Source organism: Boleophthalmus pectinirostris, unplaced genomic scaffold, assembly GCF_026225935.1.
Source record: "Boleophthalmus pectinirostris isolate CB_2022bp ecotype Guang Dong unplaced genomic scaffold, ASM2622593v1 HiC_scaffold_10, whole genome shotgun sequence".
Classification (NCBI taxonomy): Eukaryota; Metazoa; Chordata; class Actinopteri; order Gobiiformes; family Gobiidae; genus Boleophthalmus; species Boleophthalmus pectinirostris.
Genome location: NW_026570971.1, coordinates 25,554,560 through 25,581,553, shown reverse-complemented (window position 1 = coordinate 25,581,553; position 26,994 = coordinate 25,554,560). Strand labels below are relative to the sequence as shown.

The 26,994-nt window shown below is 39.9% G+C and overlaps 1 protein-coding gene across 1 annotated transcript in view; it reads left to right on the top strand.

The window, feature by feature from the left end:
• The window catches only part of LOC110157540 (glutamate receptor ionotropic, NMDA 3B-like), a 276,111-nt gene that overhangs the window by 170,804 nt on the left and 78,313 nt on the right, over nt 1-26,994 (top strand). The window contains 3 exon segments of the mRNA XM_020921888.2: nt 13,045-13,541; nt 18,118-18,389; nt 24,447-24,683. Coding sequence (XP_020777547.2) covers nt 13,045-13,541; nt 18,118-18,389; nt 24,447-24,683 — 1,006 coding nt within the window.

The following is a 26,994-nucleotide window of genomic DNA, read 5'->3' as shown; positions in this document are numbered from 1 at the left end:
CCTGCTTTAGTCCTGCTTTAGTCCTGGTTTAGTCCTTTTCTAGTCCTTGTCTAGTCCTTGTCTAGTCATCCCTGATTGCTTGACGTGGCACGTCCGACGCGAAATCTGGATGCCGTGACACCCCGGTCTGAACGGGCCTTCATATTTTAATTTCATAGTGTGGAACATTTCAACAAAAGCAACAGCATTTCCATAAAGATAAGAAAAAAAGGCATAGTGCATTTTTAAATACTAAATAAATACATACATAAATAATATACATCAAGAGCAGAGAATCAGTTCGTTTTGAACAGTTAAAAGTCATGAAGTTAAAGCATTGTATGTCTTCTTTGACTAGTTAGTATAATTGGTATAGTAATTGTTGTAATAGTAATAATTGGTATAAATAGTATGCTTCTCATGTAGTTTACCTACAGGCAGGACTTGTATAACGCCATAAGCAGATTTTGTGCACTCCTCCCTCTGCTAAAATGAACATCTGCTCTAAATCCATATGTGGAATATATAGAGGGATGTACCGAAGTGCCATATGACTCAAACTCGCCCAGTCTGTCCGCCCTGCCAGTTGACACAGAACGTGTTTTTTCCCCCTTTTTTCCGTAGCGACGGATAACACAGCATGTGACCAGCTTTTGTGTCATGTGGAGCTTGGAAAGAGGGATTTGTGATTTGAGCAAACATTTAATGCACATAGAGACTGTCAGAGGAGAGCCATCATCAACGGCAGCAGCAGCCATATAATCAACCACAGCTCACACACTACACTGGCACCATTTAGACCATACAACAGTGTTATTGGACTCCAACTGAGCAGAAAAACAGTGTAAAGCATTTGAAATTACATGCAATTCACAAGGGGTGTAGTGGATTGGATGAAGCGAAGATGGGTTGAAATGGTAGTAATCAATATGCATTTAGTTTACAATGATCAAAACATGTGTGGCTTGCAGGCATCTTCAAAAATGTATGGAAATGTATACCTTTATACATTATTGAATTGGGTCAAGGTGGATAAGCAGAGTAGGACCTATTGAGATTACTCAGCCATGAAATACTAAGGTGCACAAAAACAAACTGAAAAGCGTAAACACTCGTATAGGATTGAACACTATGCAAGTTTCATGGAGCTTGCATACTTAAAAAGCTCTATGTATATAATATGCAATGATATGATCCATTAGATGTAAAGCTGCATTTTATGGTAGAGTCATCACTAGGGCTGGGCGATATGAGAAAAAAATAAAATAAATCACTTTATTTTCCCATATTAATCGATCTTGATTTTTCGATTCTATGTTCTTCCATCTTGCTGAAAACAGATACGCATAAACAGCAGGGCGTCAGGATCACTACAGTTTTTCCTGTTGATAGGACCAATAATTCTAGAGTTTGTACAATATATTAAGCGTAAATGCATATATGCATTACAATTACCGGCAGAAACGTGCACATGAGCTACCGTTATCAACAGAAACACCTGCGATGTCTGGGTGTTAAATTAGGTTGTACATTTCACTCATAAATGGTGAGAAAATAGTCATTTACTTTCTGTAACTAGGATTATAATGATAAAAAGCAGAGGAGAGAAAGAGAGGAGAAAAGGTGAGGAGCTGTGTCTGGATCAGAGGGGTGGGGAGGCGTGGGCCAGACGGCACCTTACACACAGATGCAGATGACAAGAGACAGAGACAGAGAGAGAGGAGACACAGGACCTTTAGTCAAATTGTGCAGATTTAAATCAAAACTTGTGCAACTCCTGAAGAAACCTGTGCCCTGCCTGTGTTTTTTCCTGAACAGGAGCATAAATCCTCATCAGCACCATGCGCTCTCACTGCCACATGATTGGCTGTAGACCTGTTAATTAAAATGTGCATTGAGATCGATCGAAGTTGAGATCGCGATCTATCAGTCTTTCAATTTTTGGCACAGCCTTGGTCATCACCATGGAAATGTTATTGCTTCTTCTAGAATAATCCACAATATGGCATTAAAATTCTGACTTCATGGAGACAAGCAGGTGGTGGCACTTTTAAACAATTGTCAAGTAAAATGTTTCACAAGATGCTTGCTGGTGTGAAGCAAGAAAATACTATTGGATAATATGTGACTTGCATTCTTACTATTTGGCGTCTGTTTGCTATTCCTTCATTTACAGAGTAGCAGCAAGAGTATTGACAAAAAACAACTTAAATTCAGAATCAATACTTGCTCACTTTAGCAGGTAATTTTAACAGTTGGCGAGCTAGCCAGGAGTGGTGGATTTCAGGAAAGCCATATAAATACAAACTTCTATAACATTATTACTGAGTATCAGATTAAATTTAAACCTTGTAAGGGCATATATGGGATTTAGAGCAAAATAAATATTGTTAATGTAAGATTTCTTCTATCAGTGATGTAAGTAATCTGACAAAACTGCCTATATAAATTATTTGCTAAATTATTTTTTGGATTTTTCATATTAATATATGATGGAAAACAAATGCGTCACTGACTTTGACCCAGAGCCTGTACTGGACTGATAAAGTTATACAATATTCAAACTCATTCAACAATAGTCCATTCTGCCCTCTTCACTGTCTGATTTTATCCCTATTTTCTGCAACAATTCGTAGCCATTGCTCCTTAGAGGCCGAACAAAGTCTTAAAAATATATAGAGAGACCTCAACATGGAAAAGGCAATTAACAGCTTAAGACTCAGGGGACAAAGCAGAGTTCAGCAGAGGAGAGGCTGTCTGTCTGGAGATGGAAGGGAGGACAGTGTATTACCATTTCAAACTCAAAGCACAGAGGCAACAGGGAAATGGCTCTACATTAGGCGGTGCTTTTGATGGGTTTTTATAACAAATGTCCTCAATAAGAAAATACAAGTAGATCTGTAGGACTTAAGAGAGGGTTGGATTCCTGCGTGGACTGACGCTGCATTTCAAAGTGAGATGTCCAGGTTCCAAGTTGTTTGCATTCATGTGCTTTTATGCCAGAAAGTCAGGATTTTGTTGTTGCCTATTATAAAAATAACGAGTCTGCTCATTAGCAGTGTTTTAATATAGCTAACCAGTAAGATTTGTTGCTGTTAGCATTCTCAAAATCTGAACATTAGGCTGTTTGTTTACTTACAGCTACGTACAGTTATACTGGTAATTAATTAGCTAACTAATTAACTTGTGTTGGATTTGTCTTACATAGATTTTCTTGCTCTTATCATAATGAGCTACTTACTAAACCCAAATATTTAGTAATGTTTAGTCAGTTCAAATGTGTAAGATAAACAAACAAATCAGCTGATTTTTGTTAATCTCAACAGAGCAGATGTCGTCTAGTTCCTGAGATGTTTTCCTGACTTGTGCAAGTGTTCATATGTATTTGTCAACTCAGAAAAAATATTTTCCCGAGTTACAGAGGAACACATTAACACAGCATAAGTTCTGTTGTTGTGTCCTTAGGCAAAACACTGACAACGCGCAGAAGTTTTGACCTTATGATTATTATCTCTGTAATTACTCGACCTATCCATTGACACTGGCACAAAGTTCAGTCGTCTGTGTTGGCGCACAGCGAAGGTGAAATTATTTGTTCTCAATAGGTTCAAAAACGTGGTGGTATTATTAAAAAATAAACATGTAATTACTGTCAAAGGTTAATATAGTAACCAGCGTAACAAAATATGAAAAAGTTCAATTCTGTTTGGATATTTCTTCCAAAAAAATCAATGATCCAAAGAAGCTGGCCATTACCTTATATCTGAATATGTGTCATAAAATCCGCAACCTACTCCCGTAAAGAAAGTAGGAGCAGAGTTTTAAATAGCATAGCACAGATGGAGCACAGATAAGTAAGGTGATTTTAACTGGGGCGTTGCTAATGAATGTGCATTTTAATAAACATTAGACATAGTTCAGCTCAAGGTTCAGAGACGGTTGTCAGTCAAACTCATTCATGCACGACACTGGGGATGTGATTCAAAATGCGCCCTGCACAATTGTCACCACAAAGTAATTGACAGAGACTTGCCATTTTTCTACCAGTGAACAATTTTATTCCACTTGTACAACTCTAGGCAGAAGTCAGAAAGGTGCCATTCAAGAGTCAGAGAAAAGTTCATGTTTTACATTGCCATATTTCAAAGTTGTTTCGTTCTTTTTCTGGGGTCATCAGAGCAAATGGTCTCCGTTCTAGTGAGCAGTGATTCACATTCTGATTTTGCATATCTTTTGTTGAATCGTTTTATCTTATTGTGAAGTATTGCAACCATGATTGGATTTGAGATATGTGGTATTTTTATCTAATATTTAAGGAACATTCTATGAGGTTAATAATTTAAAATCAAATAGCGTTGACTTATTCTTTATTACAAAAAGATGTAGACTGCAAATTGTTAATATTTTTATGGATTGGTTCTGAAGTCAATAATCCAATAAAGAAGCAGAATGAGACCCAAACTTTTCATTGCCAGATCGTACCACTAAAAATTATTGGAAATAAACTGAATACATAGTGCTGGTGTAGAATAGAAGTTAGAGTTCAGTGAGAATGTCTATAAACATTATATACACTACCAGTTAAAAGTTTTAGAACACCCAAATTTTTCCAGTTATTTATTGCAGTTCAAGTCGTGCAAGTTCAGTGAAGAGCTTGAAATGTTACAAAGTTAAGAACTGAACAGCCAGGGGTTAAAAAAAACAACAGATAGTTAAAAAAAAAGATAAAAGCAACAAAACACAAGTCTAAACTCTACCAAAGGTACCTCAGGAAAAAAGAACAAGATGGTGAGCTTGAAAATATGAAGTGGCCAGCACAGGCTCCAGACTTAAAGAGACAGTTTGGAATTTTGGGCGTTTTGGACGAGTGTTTCAAATATTTTTAAATTTTCCATCCAGTCCTTGTATTTGCAGAGGTCGCTGGTGCTAGGCTAGTGCATGACAATGGCCATAGTTAGCCTGACACTAAAAACAGTCTTACCTACTCCACTAAGCACCCGAAGAAAATCTTACTCCAGACTGTTGATGTAAATGTCTTTGTCAATAGAATCATTTTAGAAGTAAAACCAACCTTATATTTGAAGGATTTATGTCTGAACAGCAGAGAGTTGTACGTCCTTATAAAAAGCTCAGCAGCAGCGGACTGATATATGAGAAAATAGTCCCTCAACATGCAACAATTCAGGCGATGCAAGGTTTGTTTTATTTCAAACATTATTCTATCGACACAGATGTTTACATCAGTAGTCTGGTGTAATAATAGATTTGCTTCGGGCGTTTTGTGGAGTGGGTAAGACTGTTTTTAGTGGCAGGCTAACTATGCCCGTTAACATGCACTAGCCTAGCAGCAGCGACCTCTGCAAATACAAGGACTGGATGGAATATTTTAAAAAAGTGTCTCCACACGTCTGCAACACTCTGACTCACTAGGAAATGTGGTCCTATGTCCAAAATTCCGAACTGTCACTTTAACCCCATCGAGCTGCTTTGGGATAAACTGGACAGAAGAGTGCAAGCCAAAAGAACTTTTTGAAGAATATTTGACTTTTATTGTAAAAAGAATTCCATGAGTGTGTTCAGCTGTTATGTCTGCCAAAGGTGGACACTTTCATGAATCAAGTTTAGAAAACGTTTTGGTCAACAGTAAAAAGTAAACAGTAAAAAAAATGGAAAAAGTGTGGTGTTCTAAAGCTTTTTACTGGTAGTGTACGTATATACAAAGATCATGTAGGTAACTGTGTCCTCAGTATAAAGATTGGGGAACTGCCCAGGTTCAGTTGTGATTGTTCTTCCTTTTTTGAAACAACTAAGAGTTCATAGGAGTGCATACCCTCCCTTCAATTTAAATGACAGTTAAGTTCACAGGGCACGTCTTGGCATTTGAGAGACTATATGAATGAATATATGAATATGAACTTCTGAATTAATACAAGAACATGTTTGCCTAAAGGTCTTCACTGCAAGATTTGGTTTAGTTGTTTACAGATCCCATTATAGATAAAAGCTATTATTGCTCTCCTTTGTTTTGGGATGGTTTACATTTTATTTACGACTATATTTAAAATCACCCTGAGGCGTAACAAACTGAACATAAAATAGTAAGGTGTTTTGCTTTGATCAGCGAGTTTGTATTGTTGTTCTTTTTGTTAAGGGCTTTGTAAATCTCAGGTGTATCTTAAATTAGCAGCTAGACCCAATAAGCTCAAACTGTCATCATTACTTATAGTGTAGATTTTTAGATATATCTTTTTTTTTTTTTTTTTTATTCGGGTTTGTCCTACAAGTCTATGACACCTATATTGTTAAATTTTCTCTGTCCGACATGCAGTAATTGGGTCACCATCTTTGACATGGGAGAAGTAGTGACAGTAGATTCATGTTTCGTACAAAAATAGTTCCAGGATGTCTTCACAAATTTGCTGCAAAGTTATGAGCCCGCTGTGACACTGCTATAGACATTTTCACCAATGTATATAAAGGAGATTAAATAGAGATTAGAGAGTGATTATAGTGAAATGTGCTTCTTTAACTTGAAACGCTTCAAACTCTACGGGAAGATGATATGGCGCTGTTATTATCTTGAGACGGCAGGGGCTTAGTGTTTAGACGTTTGCCTACTAATCTGAATGTTGGCGGTTCAATATCAGCTTCGACTTGTCATGAGTCCTTGGGCAAGACACTTCACCCGCCATATATACTCCACTCTACTGTGTGATTAGTGGTGATAGAGGCTTTAGGTGCAGATTGTCAGCCTCTCTTAATCTAGTGTACCCCAGGGCGGCTGCGGCTACAGGAGAACCATAATCATGTGTGGATTGAAAGAATATGGAAATTGTAACACAACCTTGAGGTGGGTGATATGCTGAAATATTAAAAGTACAGTCCGGAATTTTGGACATTGGATCTCATTTCCTAGTGAGCCAGAGTGTTGGAGACGTGTGGAGACACTTCTTTAAATATTCCATCCAGTCCTTGTATTTGCAGAGGTGCTAGGCTAGTGCATGTCAATGGCCATAGTTAGCTTCCCACTAAAAACGGTCTTACCCACTCCATAAAACACCGGAAGCAAATCTGTTATTGCACCAGGCTGTCGATGTAAATGTCTGTGTTGATAGAATAATGTTTGAAATAAAACTAACCTTGCATTGCATGAATTGTCGCATGTTGAGGGACTATTTTCTCAGCAAAAGCAGAATTTTACTTTGCTAGTAAGATAGGTGCTAGGTGATATCAGTCCGCCATTGCCAAGCTTTCTGTCAGGAAGTACAACTTGCTGCTGCTGTTCAGACATAAATCTTTCAAATGCAAGGTTGGTTTTACTTTTAAAATCATTCTGTCAACACAGACATGTACATTGACAGTAATAATAGATTTGCTTCGGGTGTTTTTTGGAGTGGGTAAGACTGTTTTTAGTGGCAGGATAAGTCTGGCCATTGACATGCGCTAGACTAGCACCAGCGACCTCTGCAAATACAAGAACTGGATGGAATTTTAGAAAAGTGTCTCCACACGTCTCCAACACTCTGGACAACTAGGAAATGAGGTCCTATGTCCAAAATTCCGGACTGTCTCTTTAATATCACATTTTCTTGCTCCTCTGCTTCCTCTGAAATTTTGCAGTTGGTTCACTGTAAAGGGCTGAATTCACCTGTCACTAACTCGCTGATGTTGACCAATAGGAGGAATGGTTGGGCAAAAAGGTGTAAAAATGCCTGGAGCTTTTGAGGAGAAAGTGAATGACTCACAACATGGCAATTTTACCAGAGTAGCATATTGTCACAGGAATGAGATCACAATTATAATTTTATCACTATATTGCCCAATAGGGTAGTTATGGGGCCTGTTTTAAATCCAGTGAAGCAAAAAAAAAACCTGGTGCACAAGTCTTGCACAATAAACATTTGGACCAGATGCTAGTGACTCCAAATTTGCGAATAAGAAACAATGTTGTAAGGCAGAAAGTTAGACCCTTTAAAATATAAACTTTCATCCAAGTTAAAACATGAGAAAAGAGAAGAGCAGGAAAAGTTCTGAAGTTTTGAAAGACAAAAGAAGTAAGAAGTAGTGAGTACAGGATGTTTTGAAGGGCTACTGTAAAAGGCATAGAGAGGAGAGGGAAGTGCAGTTGTTATTATCGTGCTGAGATCTGCCAGTCCGGGTCTCTCACTTGACAGACTCGTCACACTGATGCTATCTGCGCTGACGAGATTAAAACAGCTGAGGCCGTATCATCCTCCAGAACGCAAAGAGACAAGAGTAAACTAAAGCCAAACGAAAGAAGAGAAGGAGGGAGGAAGAAGGAGGGAGACGCCATATGATGTAGACTCATCATTTACTGCACTGTGGAGCCAAGTTTGAAGGGGTCATTATAGTCCATATCTGACAAAAAAGGAAAACGGATCGACTTACCAACATTGATTGGTGCTTTTTAAAGGTGCACTGTGTAACTTGTCTGATGGAGAGTCTGTCACCTGCTTAGAATCTCCATGGGGACCTTGCAAGCTAAATTACAGACTAGATTTGTGGAGAAGCGACCCCACTCACAGTAAGAATGGATGTTTTCGAAGATATTTATGAGCAATAAATAACATTTAAACCAGCAGTTTTCAATAGGTGAGGCTGCTTGCCCTGGGAGACGCCAAAGAGCCACTGAGGAGGCGCGACACGTGGACTAAACCAGGACTAAACCAGGAACAAACCGGAACTGAACCAGGCCAGTGTTGGGACGGGCCTGGAGGTGGTTTAGGTCTAAACCTGGTGTCCTACTAATGTTCAGTGATGTTAAATGTAGTCTCATTTAGGCCTGCATGAAGTTGGAAATTATTTGCTTTTGCAAAAATTATTTATGAAAAGAAAAAAAAGAAGAAAGAAACAAAATACAATATTTAAAAAATATATATTATTAGTTATTGAAACTTGGCATTGCCAGGAACACAAAAGATGCATTTACTTCAAAGGCCTGTGTGTAATTTGCATAATATATCAATGAAGACTGTGTCAGCACTTGCAATCTACTTGTTTAGTTTGTCCAGTGTTGTAGTTTAGTTCTGATGTAGACTTAGTTTGGTCTTGTTCTATACGTGGTTTAGTTCTAGTTCTGGTTTAGTCTCAATTCTAGTGTGGCATTTGTGCTCTACTGTGAAGCATCCCTCTGGTAGTATCCAATTAATAGCTCAGAACCTGTTTTTCGTGATTCCTTTCAAACTCAGGGACGTAACACTTTTGAGTACTTCGCCTCTGCTCAAAATACTCCGCGCAGTCCTTGAACTCGTTTGCCTTGATAAGAAATGTAAAGCACTTAATTTCTTAACGCAGCCGCATGTATCCACTGCAGCAGACTGGAGAGCTGATGGATCTGCTGTCTATCGGATATGATGATTCAGCCTGGCTATTACGCAGAGTGATACAGGCACAAGGCACTGCTCTTTATGGTCAGTGAGACAGTGGCGGGCTCGGGGAGGAAATATAACTTAACACCGAATGACTTTGAGATCATAGCCGTTTTAATCAGCGTCCGGAGAATTACGAGTTTTTAAATGGATGCTGCACTTTTGGAGTAAATCAGGGGAAGAGGAGGCAACGGGGCTGTCCAAGTGACCCAAAATATTGGAATTTACAACTAAAGAAAAAGTTAAGACACTCTGTAAGATGAATGTGCACATAGGACTATATATTTTTTACAGTCAGAAATGATATAATAAAATGTACTGTAAATGATCACATGGTAAATTTTATGGTTTGCAGCTCCATTTAAGATAGCGGAATTTTATGTCAGCAAAATGTCTACGAAATACTTGACATGGACAAAATCGATAGAAAGTTTTACTTGTCAAAAATGTTGGAGGAGCAATTTTGCAATCAACTTTCAAAGTGCCCATATTACACTATGTTATAATGTTGTTTCCTGATTACACACACACCTGGAGTTGTGTTTTGTTTCATTCACACATGTTTAACGCACAAACACACGTATTTAGAGTTCTTCTCTCAAACAGAAAATGCTCTATTCCACCTTGTGATGTCATGTGATATTACAGGAAGTGCTCCACTGTGTTTTAAAACCTCATACACTTCACTAGAATCATTTGGATTATTTCAGCCCTGCATTTGCCAAACTCTGTTAAACAAATGGTAAACAGTAGCTGTTAACTCGAAAACTACAACTACGTGACATCACAAGGTGGAACAGAGCATTCTGAGCTTCGGAGATGGAGACAAACTAATAATAAAGAGTTATGCAAGCATGTGTGAATGACACAAAAAACAAGTCCAGGTGTGTTCTGAGGAGGTAACAACATTCTAACATGGCTTAATTCTCACACAAGTCAATTTTGTGTAATATAGGACCTTTAAGAGGCAACATCTCTATGAAATTCATACACACACTGTACACACACTATTTTAGCTTACAAGAAATGGAATAATGATCCTTGTTTTTTAAGTCAGTAGCATAGAGATTGTACTGTTTTTTTGCCCTGTTGATTTATAGAGTAAGGGTGAGCATGCCAAATTTTAGAAAGAATTGTTGTTAAAAAATGTAATGGGACATGGACAGAAAGATTTAAGACATTTAAGTTAATAGATAAATTTATTGCAAAAACACTTTTTTTTTTTTCCCTCATAACACATAGAGATTAGGGCACGGTATCATTTAGAAGTTACTGATACGATACATCCTCAATACATAGGCCACGATACAATACATATGTCTACACAGTGAGCTTACAATTCGATACGATATATTTCAAATCGATTTGATTCGGTTCAATAAAAAATAAAGTCTAAATCATGTCTGTGATACTAAAAGTCTTTGTGAAACCACGTCTTGTGCAAAGTTAATATAAAACACACCCAATTTAATCATCAAAACAGTGAAAATGTCAAATGTGTCACATAAATGAGTTTCCTTCCTCTGAACATGCAACAAAACTGTAGCGCTGTAACAAAATAATTTAGTAAAATATCCCAAAAAATACTCTTGCCTATATATCAATACATCAACCTACAATATCGATACAGTATTTACATTAAACAGTACAATATATCAATATTTTAATATTTTTGCACACCCCTTGTAAAGATAGATTGGAAACCCTGAAGCCCAGTGCAGTCAAAAACTCTAGAACTCTCTTTTGAAAGTCATGTTATCTACGTAAATCTTACTTTTTTTGTAATACAATTCATCTATGTGGCAGTGAAAAAGTACAGGACAAAGTGTGCAGGACAAAAGAGGGACAGGTACACGGTGCAGTCAGAGCATATCAGACAGCTAATGAGTGTTACTTTAACATTTAGGGAGTAGATAACCAGATAATATCACATTTATAGGCTACATTATCTAATTTCATACCCTTAGTAGCATTTTATCTTATCATCCACATTTCACAGAGTTCTTAAACGTGTTCGCTCTAGGCCAAGTTTTACTGTGTAGGCCATGACCCCTCTGACAAATCTGCCTTTTTACACTCTCCAAATTCTTACACATATTTAATAAAAGAATCCTTATATCCACCAGCTCTGACTTCGGCACATTACATTCCACGCATGGAGAAAAAAGAGGACTAAAAGGATACAGAAAGTGAATAAAACAAAAGGTGAAAGGAGGCATCCATTCTTCGGTTCGTGGAGAGGTTTCTTCAGCTTCCCTAACCTCTTTCATTAACAGAAAAGGCAAACTCACCATTTTCCTGCTGTCTTTTTGACCCCAACATGATCAAAAATTGGGTCACGGTTCAGGAGCCCATATACCCACATGCACTCACTCATCCCGGCGTGTACTTTAACATTTAAACTAGCACCTTGACCATTTACACTGACCTGCACACAATCCCAGCTCTAATCAGGCGTGCTCAAACAATACTGGTCCACATCCACCCGTGCCTGATTGTTTCCACACAGGCTAAAGCTAAACGCTAACAGCTAACAGCTAGCAGTCCCCCGCTTTGGTTCAAGAGGCCAGAGGAGATTTATGGCCAGGCGGGGATTGCTCCTCCTAATGTATTCCTGAGTAAAGACCAGACTAGGGCCTCTGGGAGAGTGAGGCGAATAGCAATGACCGTCTGTATGGACTGGGCAGATAGAAGGGGACCCTCACTGCACTGCATTAACTTTTAATTATGACTTCCTCCAAAATGCAATTACTTGTCACAGACCCATTGCTCCCAAGCTTCACCACTTCACCAGAAAATTATACGTCTGCTGTGTCCCAAATCTTGACAAAATGTGACTAATAATCTTGTCTTTTGTGTTAAATACTTGCTAGAAGCCGTTTTTTTTTAAAAACAGTGGAGCTGGTACAGAATTCACTGATTATTTGTGGTAGTTGTAATGGCATCTAGAGCAGACCTGGGTATTGTACAGATCTGGGGCCACATACAGCCCTTTGGTTGACTTCGACCAGCCCGTATAAGCCCATTTGGAATCACAAAATAAACATATTTTATAATATTACCTCATGCATGGGCTAAAGCTGCATTGCTCTTTTTTTTTTTTTTTTTTGTAAGGCAAACCTCACTTTTTCATGACTTAGTCATAACATAAACTCTTACCAGTCTTACCAGCTCATCAAAACAGTGCAACAAGAAATACAACTCATATTATGCAGAATTGAGTTAAGCATTTTGGCCCGGCCTTCCACAATTTTTTCTGTTTCTCATGTGAGAACCCACCCATTGCCCACCCCTGATCTACACAGATTCTTAATTGTTATTGAAGAAAAAATATAATACCAATCACTCCAAAATGAAATAATGATAAACTATTATTTTAACAGTAGTAGTTTTTGGTGCACAATGGCTTCTGTATGTGGAGTACTCTGAATCAGATGAATAGTCATAGTAGTATTCGTAGTATTCGTAGTATTCTTTGTAGTAGTAGTAGTAGTAGTAGTAGTAGTAGTAGTAGTAGTAGTAGTAGTAGTAGTAGTAGTAGTAGTAGTAGCAGTAGCAGTAGTAGTAGTAGATCTTTTTGATCTATATTATAAGTGATGTTGAGTATTTTTATTTTGTCATAACTAGTCTTGAATAGTGAATATTCACATGTCCTTGTCCTTGTGTGTCTGTGCAGGTACTTGTCCAACACCTCGTTCACGGGGGCGACCGGTCTGATCCAGGTGGAGCCCTCTCACTCGCGGGTGCTCTCCTCACAGCTCTTCCACGTCTGGAGCCTGAAGAGGGGCGCTCTGGGGCAGCCGGCCTGGGTCACCGTGGGACAGTGGACCCGTGGGACTCTGGAGCTGGAGAACGGCATTCTGGGATTGGTTGGCGGGTTCGGGAACAGCCAGGGCCAGGGTCTGGGAGCGGGGGTGAGAGGAGGGGAGGGGCAGATGGAGGGCATGGTGTGGGGGAGGTGGAGACCGGGCCTGTCTGTGGAGGGGCACCGTCTGAGGGTGGTCACACTAGTGGAGCACCCGTTTGTGTTCACGCGTGAGGTGGATGATGACGGCCAGTGTCCCGCGGGGCAGATGTGTCTGGACCCAAGGACCAATCGCAGTGATGTCATCAACAACATATTCAACCAGCTCCACAATCCTAACTCCACCGCAGCCGATTGGGACGGGCCTGGTGAGTCACACCTAAGTCACACTGTTCGACTTTTACAAGACATACAATTCTACAACCCAGAACCCAAGACTTTATAATAACTTCGCCTTATTTCACCTTAAAAAAGCATGACCAAACTCAAAATGAACAAATAGTTGAGAATGATTTAGTTTATTGTTTTTGTCAGTGTTTGTCCACTGATCTGAAGGTTGACAGTTCCTGTCCCGCTCTCGACATAAACATCATTGTTAGAGCAGTCACATCCACTGACCCACAGGTTGGTGCTGCGATTCCACCTCCCTCAGAGTGCTGTTGTTGTGTCCTTGTGCAAGATACTTAACCCATCTCACCCTGGTGTATGAATGTACGTGTGAATTGGTGAGTGTTTCCTTGAAGTACTTTGAGTGCCTTGAAGGTGGAAAAGCGCTATATAAAAATAGGATCATTTTATTTGAACAGGAACCTTGTGTAAACACATTCATCTCATAAAAGAAGAGAAGCTTTACACCAGATTTAACTAACGCTAGTTTCCATACACAGTCCCAGAGCAAGTTAACAAACAATTAATGCATGATTCAGGCTTATTAACTACAGTACTTACTTAAGTAGTTAGTGTTAGGGTAATTACTAAGTCTGAAAAATTCCTATTCAACTATATGTTCATTATGAATTAGGTCTTTGTTCATTAACACTTATTTCAGTGTAGTTATTATAAAGAAACTCTGGGGCACTTTGTTGTACTAGTAAAAAGGTTACAGAGACCATCTTTTGATCCATTTTTGAACAGCCAACATAAAAGTTGATTTTGTCTTGATCTTTTCCAATCTGAAAATAATGACTGCACTTGTTGTAGCGTTTTTAGAGAAAAAGTACACAACAGAGCAAACCAACAACCTCATTACTGTGAGATTTGCCAAAAAATACTCCATATAATGTAAAATAATTTCACTTCACAAGCCTTTCTTTCGGAACTTTTTAGAATTGACTCAGCTAATTCTCAATACTTGTGGTAATCTGTTCATTGCTCTGCCTATGTCACACAATTCACTTTTTAATTGCTTAAACTTTGGAAGCAATTTGCACTGCGCCTATTTATCCTGTCCCAATATTTCCACGACTTTGAATCAAATGATGTAAGTATTATATGATTGCTCATGTTAAATACTCTATTAACCCAGCAGGATTGAGGTTGAGTTAAAGCTGATGAGGGGTGCACCAATTAGGCCATACACTGACATAAGTTCGACCAATGCCTGATTAAATCAACACACATTTTTAGTCATTATATAATTTACTATTTCTGGGCATGATCGCAGCCACCAAGTAAACACTTTAAATTACAGATAAGCAGAGTGCTGTTACTTCAACATTATATTAGTAAAGAATCGGGATGCACCAATCTGATACTGGTATTGAATATCAGCGCTGATGTTGAAAATGTTGCTGGATCTGAGATGGGCTTCCAAATATTGGTTCAGTTAATATCCTGGTTGGACATATAAATTGATGTAATAAGACTATTTTCTGGTTGTAATTTGCACAGAAAATCTCACAATATTTGAACTTTTATTTACACAAAGCTGTTCTGTAGTTACATGAGAGATAAATGACAGCTACACAACACATCTGGATCTGTTTTGTTATTTATTAAATGCTCTTTTCAGTCTCTGGTGTGGTTCGCCATAAAATCGAAATTGGTATCAGAACTGAAAAAGCAGGATTGGTGCATCTCTACAGAAGTACTACATTTACATAATGGTCTAAAAACTAGCTCAAGTAAGAGAAAAAAGGTATTTGGAGAAAGTACTGTTCAATTAATTTCAAGAGTAACTGTCTAGACAGAACATCTATTTTTTAAATAATTTGAGATCAGTGTAAATGGAAGAACAAAACATCAAATAACTTTAAACATCTTTCATTTACATCACAAAAATTAGAAAAACTAAACATATCTGAAGGCACACAGAACACAAGTTTTCAAATTAAGTGATCTTGCCAACATAAAGACTCACAATGGGAAGAGTAACCAAAACTTTCACTCAAATAAGAGCACTCAACCTACAAAACGTGGACGAACAGGAGAAAAATATTTGACGCGCGTCCAGGGCATCCACTTCTATAGATGAGACTTTTTCTGTCTCCTCTTCTCAGTAGTAGACAGCTTTGTTGTGGACGTGCTCAGCCATTTTTCAAAATTCAGAAGCCAAATCCAGTCTTGAGTACTCCTTGCTGTTTTATAAGCTCTTTATCTCATTACTATGGACATCAGCACCACAAATAGCACCTCTCCACAAAACTCAAGTTGATTTCTGAAGCAAAATCAATAGGAGATCATGGCTAGTCAGTCCTGTTCAATATCTCAAATGAATATCAATGCATCTGGCCCCAAGGAGCATCTCTACTTCACAACGAAACCATAGAAGAAGAAGGATGAATAAGAGATCTGGACTTCTGTCATCAAAGAATATATATTCTACTTGTGGAAGATTTCTAACTTGGCATTCAGATCATAAATGCAGTCATAAACCATCTTAATATTGTTTGATTAAAAGTATAAGGTCTGAAATTAACATTATGGATGACGAAGCTTTTTTATTTTATATGCGGCCTTAATGGTCATAGCGTTGATTGTAAAACTAATAGCGTTGGCAACCCTAATACAATTTTAAATATCAAATTCCCAAATTGTCTTGTAGATAGTGTTAAAACAGAACAACCACGCTCATTACTGCCAAGTTTTAAAAGCTTTGGGAGCGAAGTTGACTTGGCAAAAAAGAGATACTAAATTAATTGGGAAAAAACCTGTATGATGATGTTGCTGGAGATTTTTTATTACATGGGGCAGGGACTTAAGCTTGGATCATCAACATTTCAGTCGGGGTCAAATCCCGCCAAAGTTGCAACCTCTGCTCTTTAAAACATGCATATTAATAGCTGAATAACTATACTTTAAAAATCATGTATTATATAACATCAACTTTTATTAAATTTTAACCTTAAAACAGTGTCTTCTATCAACATTAGCTTAAAAATGCACTGTGTAACATTTCTGATCCGCCATCTGCTTGTCTCCATGGTGATGTTATTGCTTTGCCTGGTATGTTATTGTGAGCAGGTCCACAGATCTGACCTGTACCTTGGACTAGTCATGTGGCCTCATTGTCTCCATGGAGATGGTTAAATTAAATGCCATTCTGGAGATCATTTCAGGAAAAACACACACACACACACAAATTATTCAAAGTGGTGGACCCTCTACCAGAAAAGTTACACAGTGCACCTTAAAGTTGTATTTTAATTGGCTCATTCATGTTTGAGTTAAGTAGCGTCCAGCTTTCAAGGCTTGAGTGCTCAGAATATCTCAGTTTTCAACTGCTCCTTATCTCCACCCTTTACTCTGTACTTATTTTCAACAATGGCCCAATTTCTATTACAAATTTGATTAAGATCAATATTAAAGAGGGGGTATTATGCAAAATCAACCTTTTTGAGCCGTGCTATAATGTCCCTTCATCAAAAACATGTCTGAAGACATTTTAGATGCCATCCATGCATGGTTTGGGTAATTTAGTTATCGCTCCTGGGCTCTTTTCAAACCCTCCTTATGGTTAGCTGTAAGATTTTGTCCAAATTATAAACATGTTAATTACTGTATTTTTCGGACTATAAGTCGCTCTGGAGTATAAGTCGCACCAGCCAAAAAATGTGTTAACGTGACATATTAACAGTTATTCAAATTAAACTATAAACAACAGAAGAGAAGTAGTTTACCAAACTCTTGATCACCAAATCCATTGAATTCTTCATCCTCAGTGTCACTTTTGAGCAACTCCGAGACCTCTGGAGGTAAACAGAGCGCCACTTCCTCTTCTGCGTAGCTGTCGTCATCTCAGCAGCAGTTCCAGTTAGAATTATTCTGGCCTTTCTGAATTCCCACAGGATGGTTTCAGTTGTCACTGAAGTCCAGGCTTTGTCGATCCATCAGTGGCTTCCAGGAAAGTTGCATGGCGCACGCTCCTGGTTGTCACAAGTTTCTCACTCACTCCAAACTTTCTTTCTGCTGCTCGATTTCCATTTTCGGCTGCAGATTTCACTAATTGCATCTTGTAATCTGCAAAATATGATTTTCTTTTTGGGGGCATTTGTGTTCAGTCTTCTTAGTTGTCTTTATAAATTTGTTTAAATTTTAAATTTTCAGTGATACAGAAGTAATGGTGCGATCAACTGACATGATACAGACAGAACAGCGGCTCTTTCTGTAGGAGACATGCACAGTAGAGCATGAAGTGACAGTAGTACAGGAGTAATAGGAGCAGCAGATACTGGCACACCAGCCTAGAGCGCCCTCTAGTGGCTGTCAGTGTGAAAATGTTTATATATAAGTTGCAAGACCACCCAAAATATGAAAAAAGTGCGACTTATAGTCCAAAAAATAAGGTACATGTTTTCAGCGAATATAGCATTTTCAAAATAATAAAAGGTAACATGGACTAAAAGTTTACAGTGAACAAAATGTAAAATTATGATCTCTGCATGTTATAGTTCAAAAGTCCCCGAAAAACCACATGTCTTATTTGTAAATATATTCTCCTTTCAGACTTGCCAGAGGACGTGAGAAAGTGTTGCTACGGTTACTGCATAGACCTGTTGGAGAAGCTGGCAGAGGACATGGGGTTCACCTTTGACCTTTACATCGTGGGGGACGGGAAGTACGGAGCTCTGAGCGGGGCCGGGCGCTGGACGGGGCTGGTGGGGGACCTGCTGAACGGAACAGCGGACATGGCCGTGACCTCTTTCTCCATCAACTCGCAGCGCAGCAGAGTCATCGACTTCACCTCGCCATTCTACTCCACCAGCCTGGGCATCCTGGTACGGCCAATGAAACTATTGTTGTATAAAGTTAAAGACCCGCAACATTTGTATTCTAAAAGCATCCTTATTTTAATCATGAATCATTAGGATGCAAGGAAAGTGAGGGATAACTTAGGACCAGTGTGCTTCGTGGTGTTCTAAGACTCCATATAGTTAGCTGTGTAACTCCTTGTTAATTGATGGAGATGTTCATAACTGTGCACTATGTCACCTCCTTTTTTGTTGGATATGTCATTCTCTGCCTGGAATGTTCCACAGTATGACATTTCACGACTCTACTGCACATTTATTCAATTGCAGGTGGTTTTATAGCTCAAAAATACCTAGAACAACATGTATTCTGACTGTGAGTGGGGATGCCTCTCCACAGATCTGACCTGTAACCTGGTCTGGGCTGATCTCCATGAAGATAGAAATGTTTAATGCCATACTGTGAAACATTCCAGACAAGGCAGTAGAAACACATTTGATCTTCCACCAAAAAGTCACACAAATCAACTTTAACCTTTTTAACCTTGGTGCTTGACTTTTTTGTACAAAGTAACCCAGGCCCAATCTCATATTATGTAAATGTTTCATATTCTTCTGATTATGGGCCCTCAAAAGGATGCTTGTGGCCCCTCCATTGGTCAGAAAGAATTTTAATGAAATCTGGCATGTATTATTTTCACAGAAACGCACCAGTAGTCTGGCAACAATATGCTCTCAAAAATCTACCATTTCAATGTTATGATTAAAAATGTTATATTACCATTTATATTTTATTCTGAATGTACAAAAATAGACAAACTAAATCCACCTGCTCCTCCTCAAAAAACCTTGAGCACATTTATAAAGTTGCGTAGCATCATTAATTTTAAATGTTTCTTTCAAGTTTTTAAAAAGCTTTCAGACCCGGTCCAAAAGATCAAAACCCAGAAAGACAAAACAACAAATTGAGCAGAACCTCAATCATGATTATTTTATCCCTCTACTTTTGATTCGATTTGGTGCTATGAGACATCCATAGATACAAAGAGTGTAAATAATCCATTGGACATGTACATTAAATATTTACATTGGGTCTTGTGATGGGTTAATCTGCTCTCTATAGATGACATGTATTAGTGATCAGCAGACATGGCTACGCCTCACCCTTCTGCCCCTCACATTCTGTCCCTCTCATTCTGTCCCTCTCCTACCCCCTCTTTCTGCCCCTCTCATCATACCTCTATCATTCTGCCCTTCCCATTCTATCCCCTCGTTCTGCCCCTCTTATTCTACCCCTCTCATTCTACCTCTCTCATTCTGTCCTTCTCATTTTGCTGTTCTCATTCTACCCTTCATTCTGCCCCTTTCATTCTACCCCTATCATTCTGCCCTTCTCATTCTGTCCCTCTAATTCTACCACTCTTTCTGCTCCTCTCATTCTACCCCTCTCATTTTGCCCTTCTCATTCTACCACTCTTTTTACCTTTCATTCTGCCCCTTTCATTCTAACCCTATCATTCTGCCGTTCTCATTCTGCCCCTCTCATTCTGCCCCTCTCATTCTGTCCCTCTCATTCTACCCCTCTCATTCTACCTCTCTCTACCTCCCTCTTTCTGCCCCTCATTCTACCTCTATCATTCTGCCCCTATCATTCTACTCCTTTCTCTGCCCCTTTAATTTTACTGCTATCATTCTGCCCCGTCATTCTACCCCTATGAATCTACCTCCTCTTTCTGCCCCTATCATTCTACCCCTGTCATTCTTCTCCTATCATTCTACCCTTCATTCTGTCCCTTTAATTCTACTCCTCTCTTTCTGCCCCCTCATTCTACCTCTATCATTCTGCCCCTATCTTTGTACCCCCTCTTTCTTCCCCTTTCATTCTAGTCCTATCAATCTGCCCCTCTCATTCTGCCCTTCTCATTCTGCCCTTCTCATTCTGCCCTTCTCATTCTGCCCTTCTCATTCTACCCTTCTCATTCTACCCTTCTCATTCTGCCCTTCTCGTTTTGCCCCTCAGTGAGGAGCACAGAGAGTTTAGTCTGTGCATAATTACTGTGCCCAGACTCCATTTCTGAATACTGATGAGAGCCAGTTTAGTTTCAGAGAGCTTGGTGTGAAGATGTTGCGTCTAAACTATTAACGATTAAAGGTGCACTATGTAACTTTTCTTGTAGAGAGTCTACAAACAGTTTATCGCCATGGAGACACGAGAGCAAGTCCCCGTACAGAGTAACAATACAGTATTTTTTGACAAGTAGTAGTAGTAAGTAGTTAGTAGTAAGTTCGACTGCTAAATCCCACAGTGAAGACAATTTGAGCTAGAGCCCGACCGATATTATCGGCTGATATGGGCAACTTTAGGCATATCGGCTATCGGCCGATATGCTTGCTGATAGGGGCCGATATTTCACGTGGGCATGTTATACCTCGTTATAAAGCTTAGACTCTCTACATTCTGTTCATTTAATCCAATTTACAGACAGATAAATGTCCTAATATGTGGCTCCACATCAGTATTTATCTACGGAGTCATTTGTCTGTGTGTGTCCGTACTGTCCCTGAACACACCACAGAGTCGCGTCACTCACGTGTGTTTGTTTACACCTGCAGACACAGATCCAAACACTGAGATTATATTCTTTTTACGGACAATCGGTTTGAGTCTGGATTAAAAGGACATTTATTAGTGCAGATTTGTGATGTGAGGAGGAGCCTGTATGAGCGGTGAGTGTTGGAAATATGTCGACTCTGAAGCTAGTTTTTGTCATTTGTTATGGGTTAGCTGCTGTAGCTCCCGCACATAAACAGGCTGTTTTCTATTGGTCTGTTCTAAAGTGACTATATTGGCCGTATATTTGTTACTGGACCTGCACTGATATGGAAATGAGCTGTGAACAGACGTGTGAATTATGACATTTGCGCATATAATTAATTACCCGCGGCGCGCACGTATTTACGGCTAAAGGCTAATAGCGCTACTTTCTTTACTAGTTATGGGTCCGTCGCGAACGAAATGACTCTTAGAACCGGCTCTTTGAAGGGAACGACGGGAGCAAATTGAGAAATTTGCGTGTACGTAGGATAAAAAAAAAAAAAAAAAAAAAAAAAAAAAAAAAAAAACGAGCATATTTGACTGTAGTTTAGCATAAAATAAATAAGTCCCGGTTTAGTCCTTTTTCAGTCCTGGTTTAGACCTGGTTCAGTCCTGATTCAGTTCTGCTTTAGACGTGCTTTAGTCCTGCTTGCAACAAAACAATCTGAAGAGCCACTTGGGAGCCAAAAGAACCAGCAGCTTTTAGTGAGCCGAGCCAAAAGAGCCGGTTCTCTAAAAAGAACTGGAATACCCATCACTAGTGTCTAGAATGTGATGCAAAAATGCCATTAAGCCAGTGCTTCTCAAATAGTGGGGCGCGCCCCCCTCCGTCAAGGGGGGCGCGTTTGACCTCGGGGAACATGCTTTTTTATTTTTTTATTTAGATTTTTTTTACTGTCTTAAGGGCCGTTCACACCAAAGCGTCAAAAAACGCCTTGACGCCTCTATTTGGAGCCTTTGCATTTGAGTTTAGACGCCCCCCGACGCGCGTCTTTGACGCCGTGGACGAACGGGACAAAAATACTTGACGCGCGTCCGTTGCCCTGGAAACAAGAGCCCGGTCCCGGTCTTTTCCCGAAACAATGTCAGACCAGACTGAGAGAGTGTTTTTATGACATAAAACATCAAAAGGAGGAGATCGGGTCGACGACTGGGGCGTATATATATTTATACTCCGCTAATGACACTGGATCAGTCCCGGTCTAGTCCTGGTCTAATACCGGTCTAGTCCTGGTCTAATCACGGTCTAGTCCCGGTCTAGTCCTGGTCTAATCACGGTCTAGTCCTGGTCTAATCACGGTCTAGTCCCGGTCTGGTCCCGGTCTAGTCCCGGTCTAGTCCTGGTCTAATCACGGTCTAGTTCCGGTCTAGTCCTTGTTTAGTCTCGGTCTAGTCTCGGTCTAGTCTCGGTCTAGTCCTTGTTTAGTCCCGGTCTAGTCTCGGTCTAGTCCTTGTTTAGTCCCGGTCTAGTCCTGGTTTGGTCCTGGTCCGGTCCTGGTGTAGTCCTCGTGCGATCGGCTCGGTGATTGTGGCGTATATATTTATTCTCCGTTCATGTTTGTGGTTCTCGTTTTGGTTCTCGGGTCTTTCTTCCTGATAATAACGTCGCTGCGTCTCTGGATACTCGTCCCTGATTGGTTGACGCGGCGCGTCTGACGCGAAAAGTTCAGCATTTTCAACTTCTTGACGCTGACGCCTTGGACGCGCGTCTTGGCCGCTGACGCCAAAACGCTGAAGACGCGCTGCACTGACGCCAGATTTGTGCCGCGCTGACGCCGAAAACGCGCCGCAAAAACGCAGGACGCTCTAGTCGCGCGTCCACATAGACTTTACATAGAAAGTGGACGCTTTGACGCTTTGGTCTGAACGGGCCTTTAGAATAAAGTGCAATTGCACTTCCACTACATTAGGGGGCAGAGCGCTCTCATTGGCAGAGTGTGCGCAGGGAGCATTCGCTCGGTGGTGTAGGAGTTTTGTTTGCACTGAGCATGCGCGCTTTGCACACAGCACAGAGTTTGAGTATGAAGTGTAGACACGAAGTGTAGCAGACCCTCAAGTGACACCATGAAAAAATATTTAACAGGGATGAGAAGACAGACGGAGAGAGACGGAGATAAAGAGACAAACGAAAATCTCCCGAAAGCTAAGACGAGGAAATATGACGAAGCGTATGTAGCGCTTGGCTTCACTGTGACTACGGTGGGAGACGAGGAAAGACCCGTGTGCTTACTGTGTCTAAAAATGTTGGCAGCGGACAGCATGAAGCCCAATAAATTAAGGCGTCACTTAAATACATTACACCCCAATCACTCTGATAAGCCGCTTGAGATTTTTCAGCGAAAACGTGCCGAATATTGCCGACAATCATCCCGCTTGTGACTGCTACTTCAGTAAACCAGCGAGCATTGTTGGCGTCATATAAGGTGGCAGTGTTACGCACAGGTGTACTTATAACAATTTTATAGACAAATGATACTATCTATAGTCACGCGGGGGGGCGCGAGATGTTTTATTCGTCCTAGGGGGGGCATGACAGAAAATAATTGAGAAGCACTGCATTAAGCCAACCTACTGTCTGTAAATATGATGTAAAGAGGCAGAATAACAATAAATGTTGCCTAAATAAACCCAATTTAAAATCCACCAGAGCCAAACCGAAGTTTTTTAAACAATTCAACATTTACAGTGAATTTTTACATCACTAAATATATCGGTGATTATATCGGCTATCGGCAGCGCCAACTCCCATTATATCGGTTTCATATCGGCCACAGCAAAATCCATATCAGTCGGGCTCTAATTTGAGCATTAAAATTATTAGAATGAGTCTGTTGAAAGTGTATGAACTTTAAAAACACAGAGGAGCTCTTTCTGGATAACCACCTAATGACATTATATACTCTACGTGTGACTAAGCATTTTCAGATTTTAAACATGTCTTGCTAAAAGAAAAGACAACTCTGTGTATGTTTTTGAGGAGGAAATAACATAGCACCATGGGTAAATATCACAATAGAACTGAACATACTATTACACATTATTAAAAATCCATTCACCGGTCCAGATGCAGACTTGGTTTTGGTCTAATCCTGGTTTAGTTCCAGGTTTAGTCCTAGTTTTGATGTGGTGTGTCTTGTTTACCATACCAGTACTACTCATATTAGGGTTATAAATATATCAATGTCTACTACTGTTACTTCTACGACTAGTACTATTCTATTGTTAATCCATTTTACCAAGTGTTCAAATATTTTATAAGCCATCTTTGCTCCCAGCACTCAGAGGCACTGTAGTTATTTTGAGTAGTTAATACTTCCCTCTGCGAGAGACAGATTGGAGCACATAATATCCTCAGACTCCAGCGTTTCATTTCAAAGCTAAATCCCCAGTTTACAACGAGAGAAGACCGCGGACCGAAACATGTCTTACTTAACCCACAGAGCCAGCCATCTTGTCCTCACAGCTGTTTCCGTTGTTGTTCTTTTCAGGTGCGCAGTAAGGACACGGCGGCTCCCATAGGTGCTTTCATGTGGCCGCTGCACTGGTCCATGTGGGTGGGCATCTTCGTCACGCTGCACCTCACCGCGCTCTTCCTCACCCTGTACGAGTGGAACAGCCCGTTTGGCATGACTCCCCACGGAAGGAACAGGCTGCGTGTCTTCTCCTACTCCTCCGCCCTCAACCTCTGCTATGCCATACTGTTTGGGCGGACAGTGGCCACCAAGGTAAACCAGCTCTTTCAAGTGTAATTAATCAGCACTATACACTACAGCAGAGCTCCGCGTGTGTGTTTGGAGATAGAGGAGCAAGAGGTTGTAGCATATGCAAAAATGCTGTGGGTTTGCAGGTGCTTAAAGGGTTTGGTGCATTCATTATGATTTATGTTAAAGGGGAACTGTGTACATTTTCTTGTAGAAGGTCTGCCACCAGCTTGTTACCATATTGAGATTATTGCTTGGACTGGAGTGTTCCACAGTATGGGGTTATGCAAAAGTCGCATGGTTTTACAGGTGCTTAAAGGGCCTATATTATAATATTCTCTGATCTATATTATAATTTTGAAATTTCTTTAGGCTGTTTTTAGGGTATGTTCTCCTCTCAAACTAAAACACTCTGTTCCACCTTGTGATGTCATGTGGCAAAACAGGGAAGTGTTACACTTTTTTATTTATATATAGGGCTTTTCACAGACATATGTCACTAAGGCTGCGTTCAGACTGCAGCCTGAAGTGACCCAAATCCGATTTTTTTGGCCCCTATGTGACCTGTATCCGATCTTTTAATGACAGTCTGAACGACACAGATCCGATTTTTTTCAAATGCGACCCAGGCCACTTGGATATGTGCTCCTGAAACCGATACATATCTGATCTTTTGACATGTGACTTCAGTCTGAACGGCCAAAGCACATCCATCCAACCTACACGTCATCAACAAGCGACAAACGTCACTATTCTGCGCTGAAGCAGGCGGAAACTGGAACTGTAAAATCGCCAGGTGCTCAATGCTCGCGTCCATGTTTGGACAACTTCCGTAAACACAGAGCACGCTCACTGCGGTTGATGCATGGGGTTGACGTCATCGTGTCCTCCAGTATGCATGTGGGACACTTTCGGGCCGTTTACCGTTCACACTGGAGTCACAGACAAGTCGCATTTAATTGGAAATGTGAACGACCTCGCAAAAACATCGGATTTCACAAAAAAATCGGAATTGAGCATTAAGCCCTGCAGTCTGAACGTAGCCTAAGACGCTTTACAGAGCATCATTCATTCACTCCATACCTGGCGATGGTAATCTACAGTTGTACCCACAGTTGCCCTGGGGCAGACTGACAGAAGTGCAGCTGCCAATCTGCGCCATTGGCTCACCACCATCACTCCCCCACACACCACTGTCATACTTTTTTAAACTCCATATAGCTTCAGTATGATTATATTTATATTTACAGCCCTGAAATTGCTCATCTCTACTAAACAAAGGGTAACGGTTAGATGTTCACTTGAAAACTTCGTGACATCACAAGGTGGAACAAAGCATTTTGAGCTTTGGAGATGTAGAGAGACTAATAATAAAGGGTTACTCAAACATGTGTGAATGAAACAAAACATGGTATGTTATGTTTTTGATGAGGTAACAACATTTTAACATGGCTTAAAGCTCACAGGAGTCAATTTTGTTTAATATACTGTAGGACCTATAAAGGATCTGGTGCATTCATGAAATTGCATATTAAAGGTGCAAGTATCTTCGGTAAAAGGTCCGCCTCTAGCTTGTTGCAATAGGGATTATTATGTTTTCACTGGAATGTCCCACAGTGTGATGTTATACTTCAGTATCACGGAGACAAGTAGATACTCATAATTACATAGATGCAAGACAAATAAGTTATTGGCCATACTTTCCAGGCAATACCCTAACATCTCCATGGTAACAGGCAGAAAGGTTACAGAATATGCCTTTAATATGAGGTGGATATAGTATACAGCCTAATAGCAGTACAGATACCATTCATTTCAAAGTTTGGTTCATCCCTCTACTGTTAAATTGTATTACAGTACTTAGCCTATTAAAAACTTGTATCAGAGTTGGTATGTACTTGTACGTTCAGAGCTTACATGCTTGTGAGTTGTCAAAGCAAACTTGATTATGTGTATTTTCATCTTGATAATTCAGTTAGCAGTACATTATTTGTGTCTAAAAGCTAAATGGGATTAGCTTATGGCACCATTCTTTCACATAAAGCCACATTGTTCACTTCCACTGAAAGGCTCTATGCTAATGGGTACTTAGAGTAAATGGACCTGCATACTCACATCGGACCTCTATTTACCATGATTCTACTTTAGCTTTTCGTATAATTACAGTACATTTCCATATATTTTAGCCACAAACATGTTAGTACTTTTATTAGAATGTACAATGAGTGAAGATGTTTTCTGGTAGAGGGTCTGCCATGCTTGCCTCCGTGGAGGTGTTATTACTTGGAATATTCCACAGTTTGACATTAAATTTATCTATCTAACCTAATAAAAC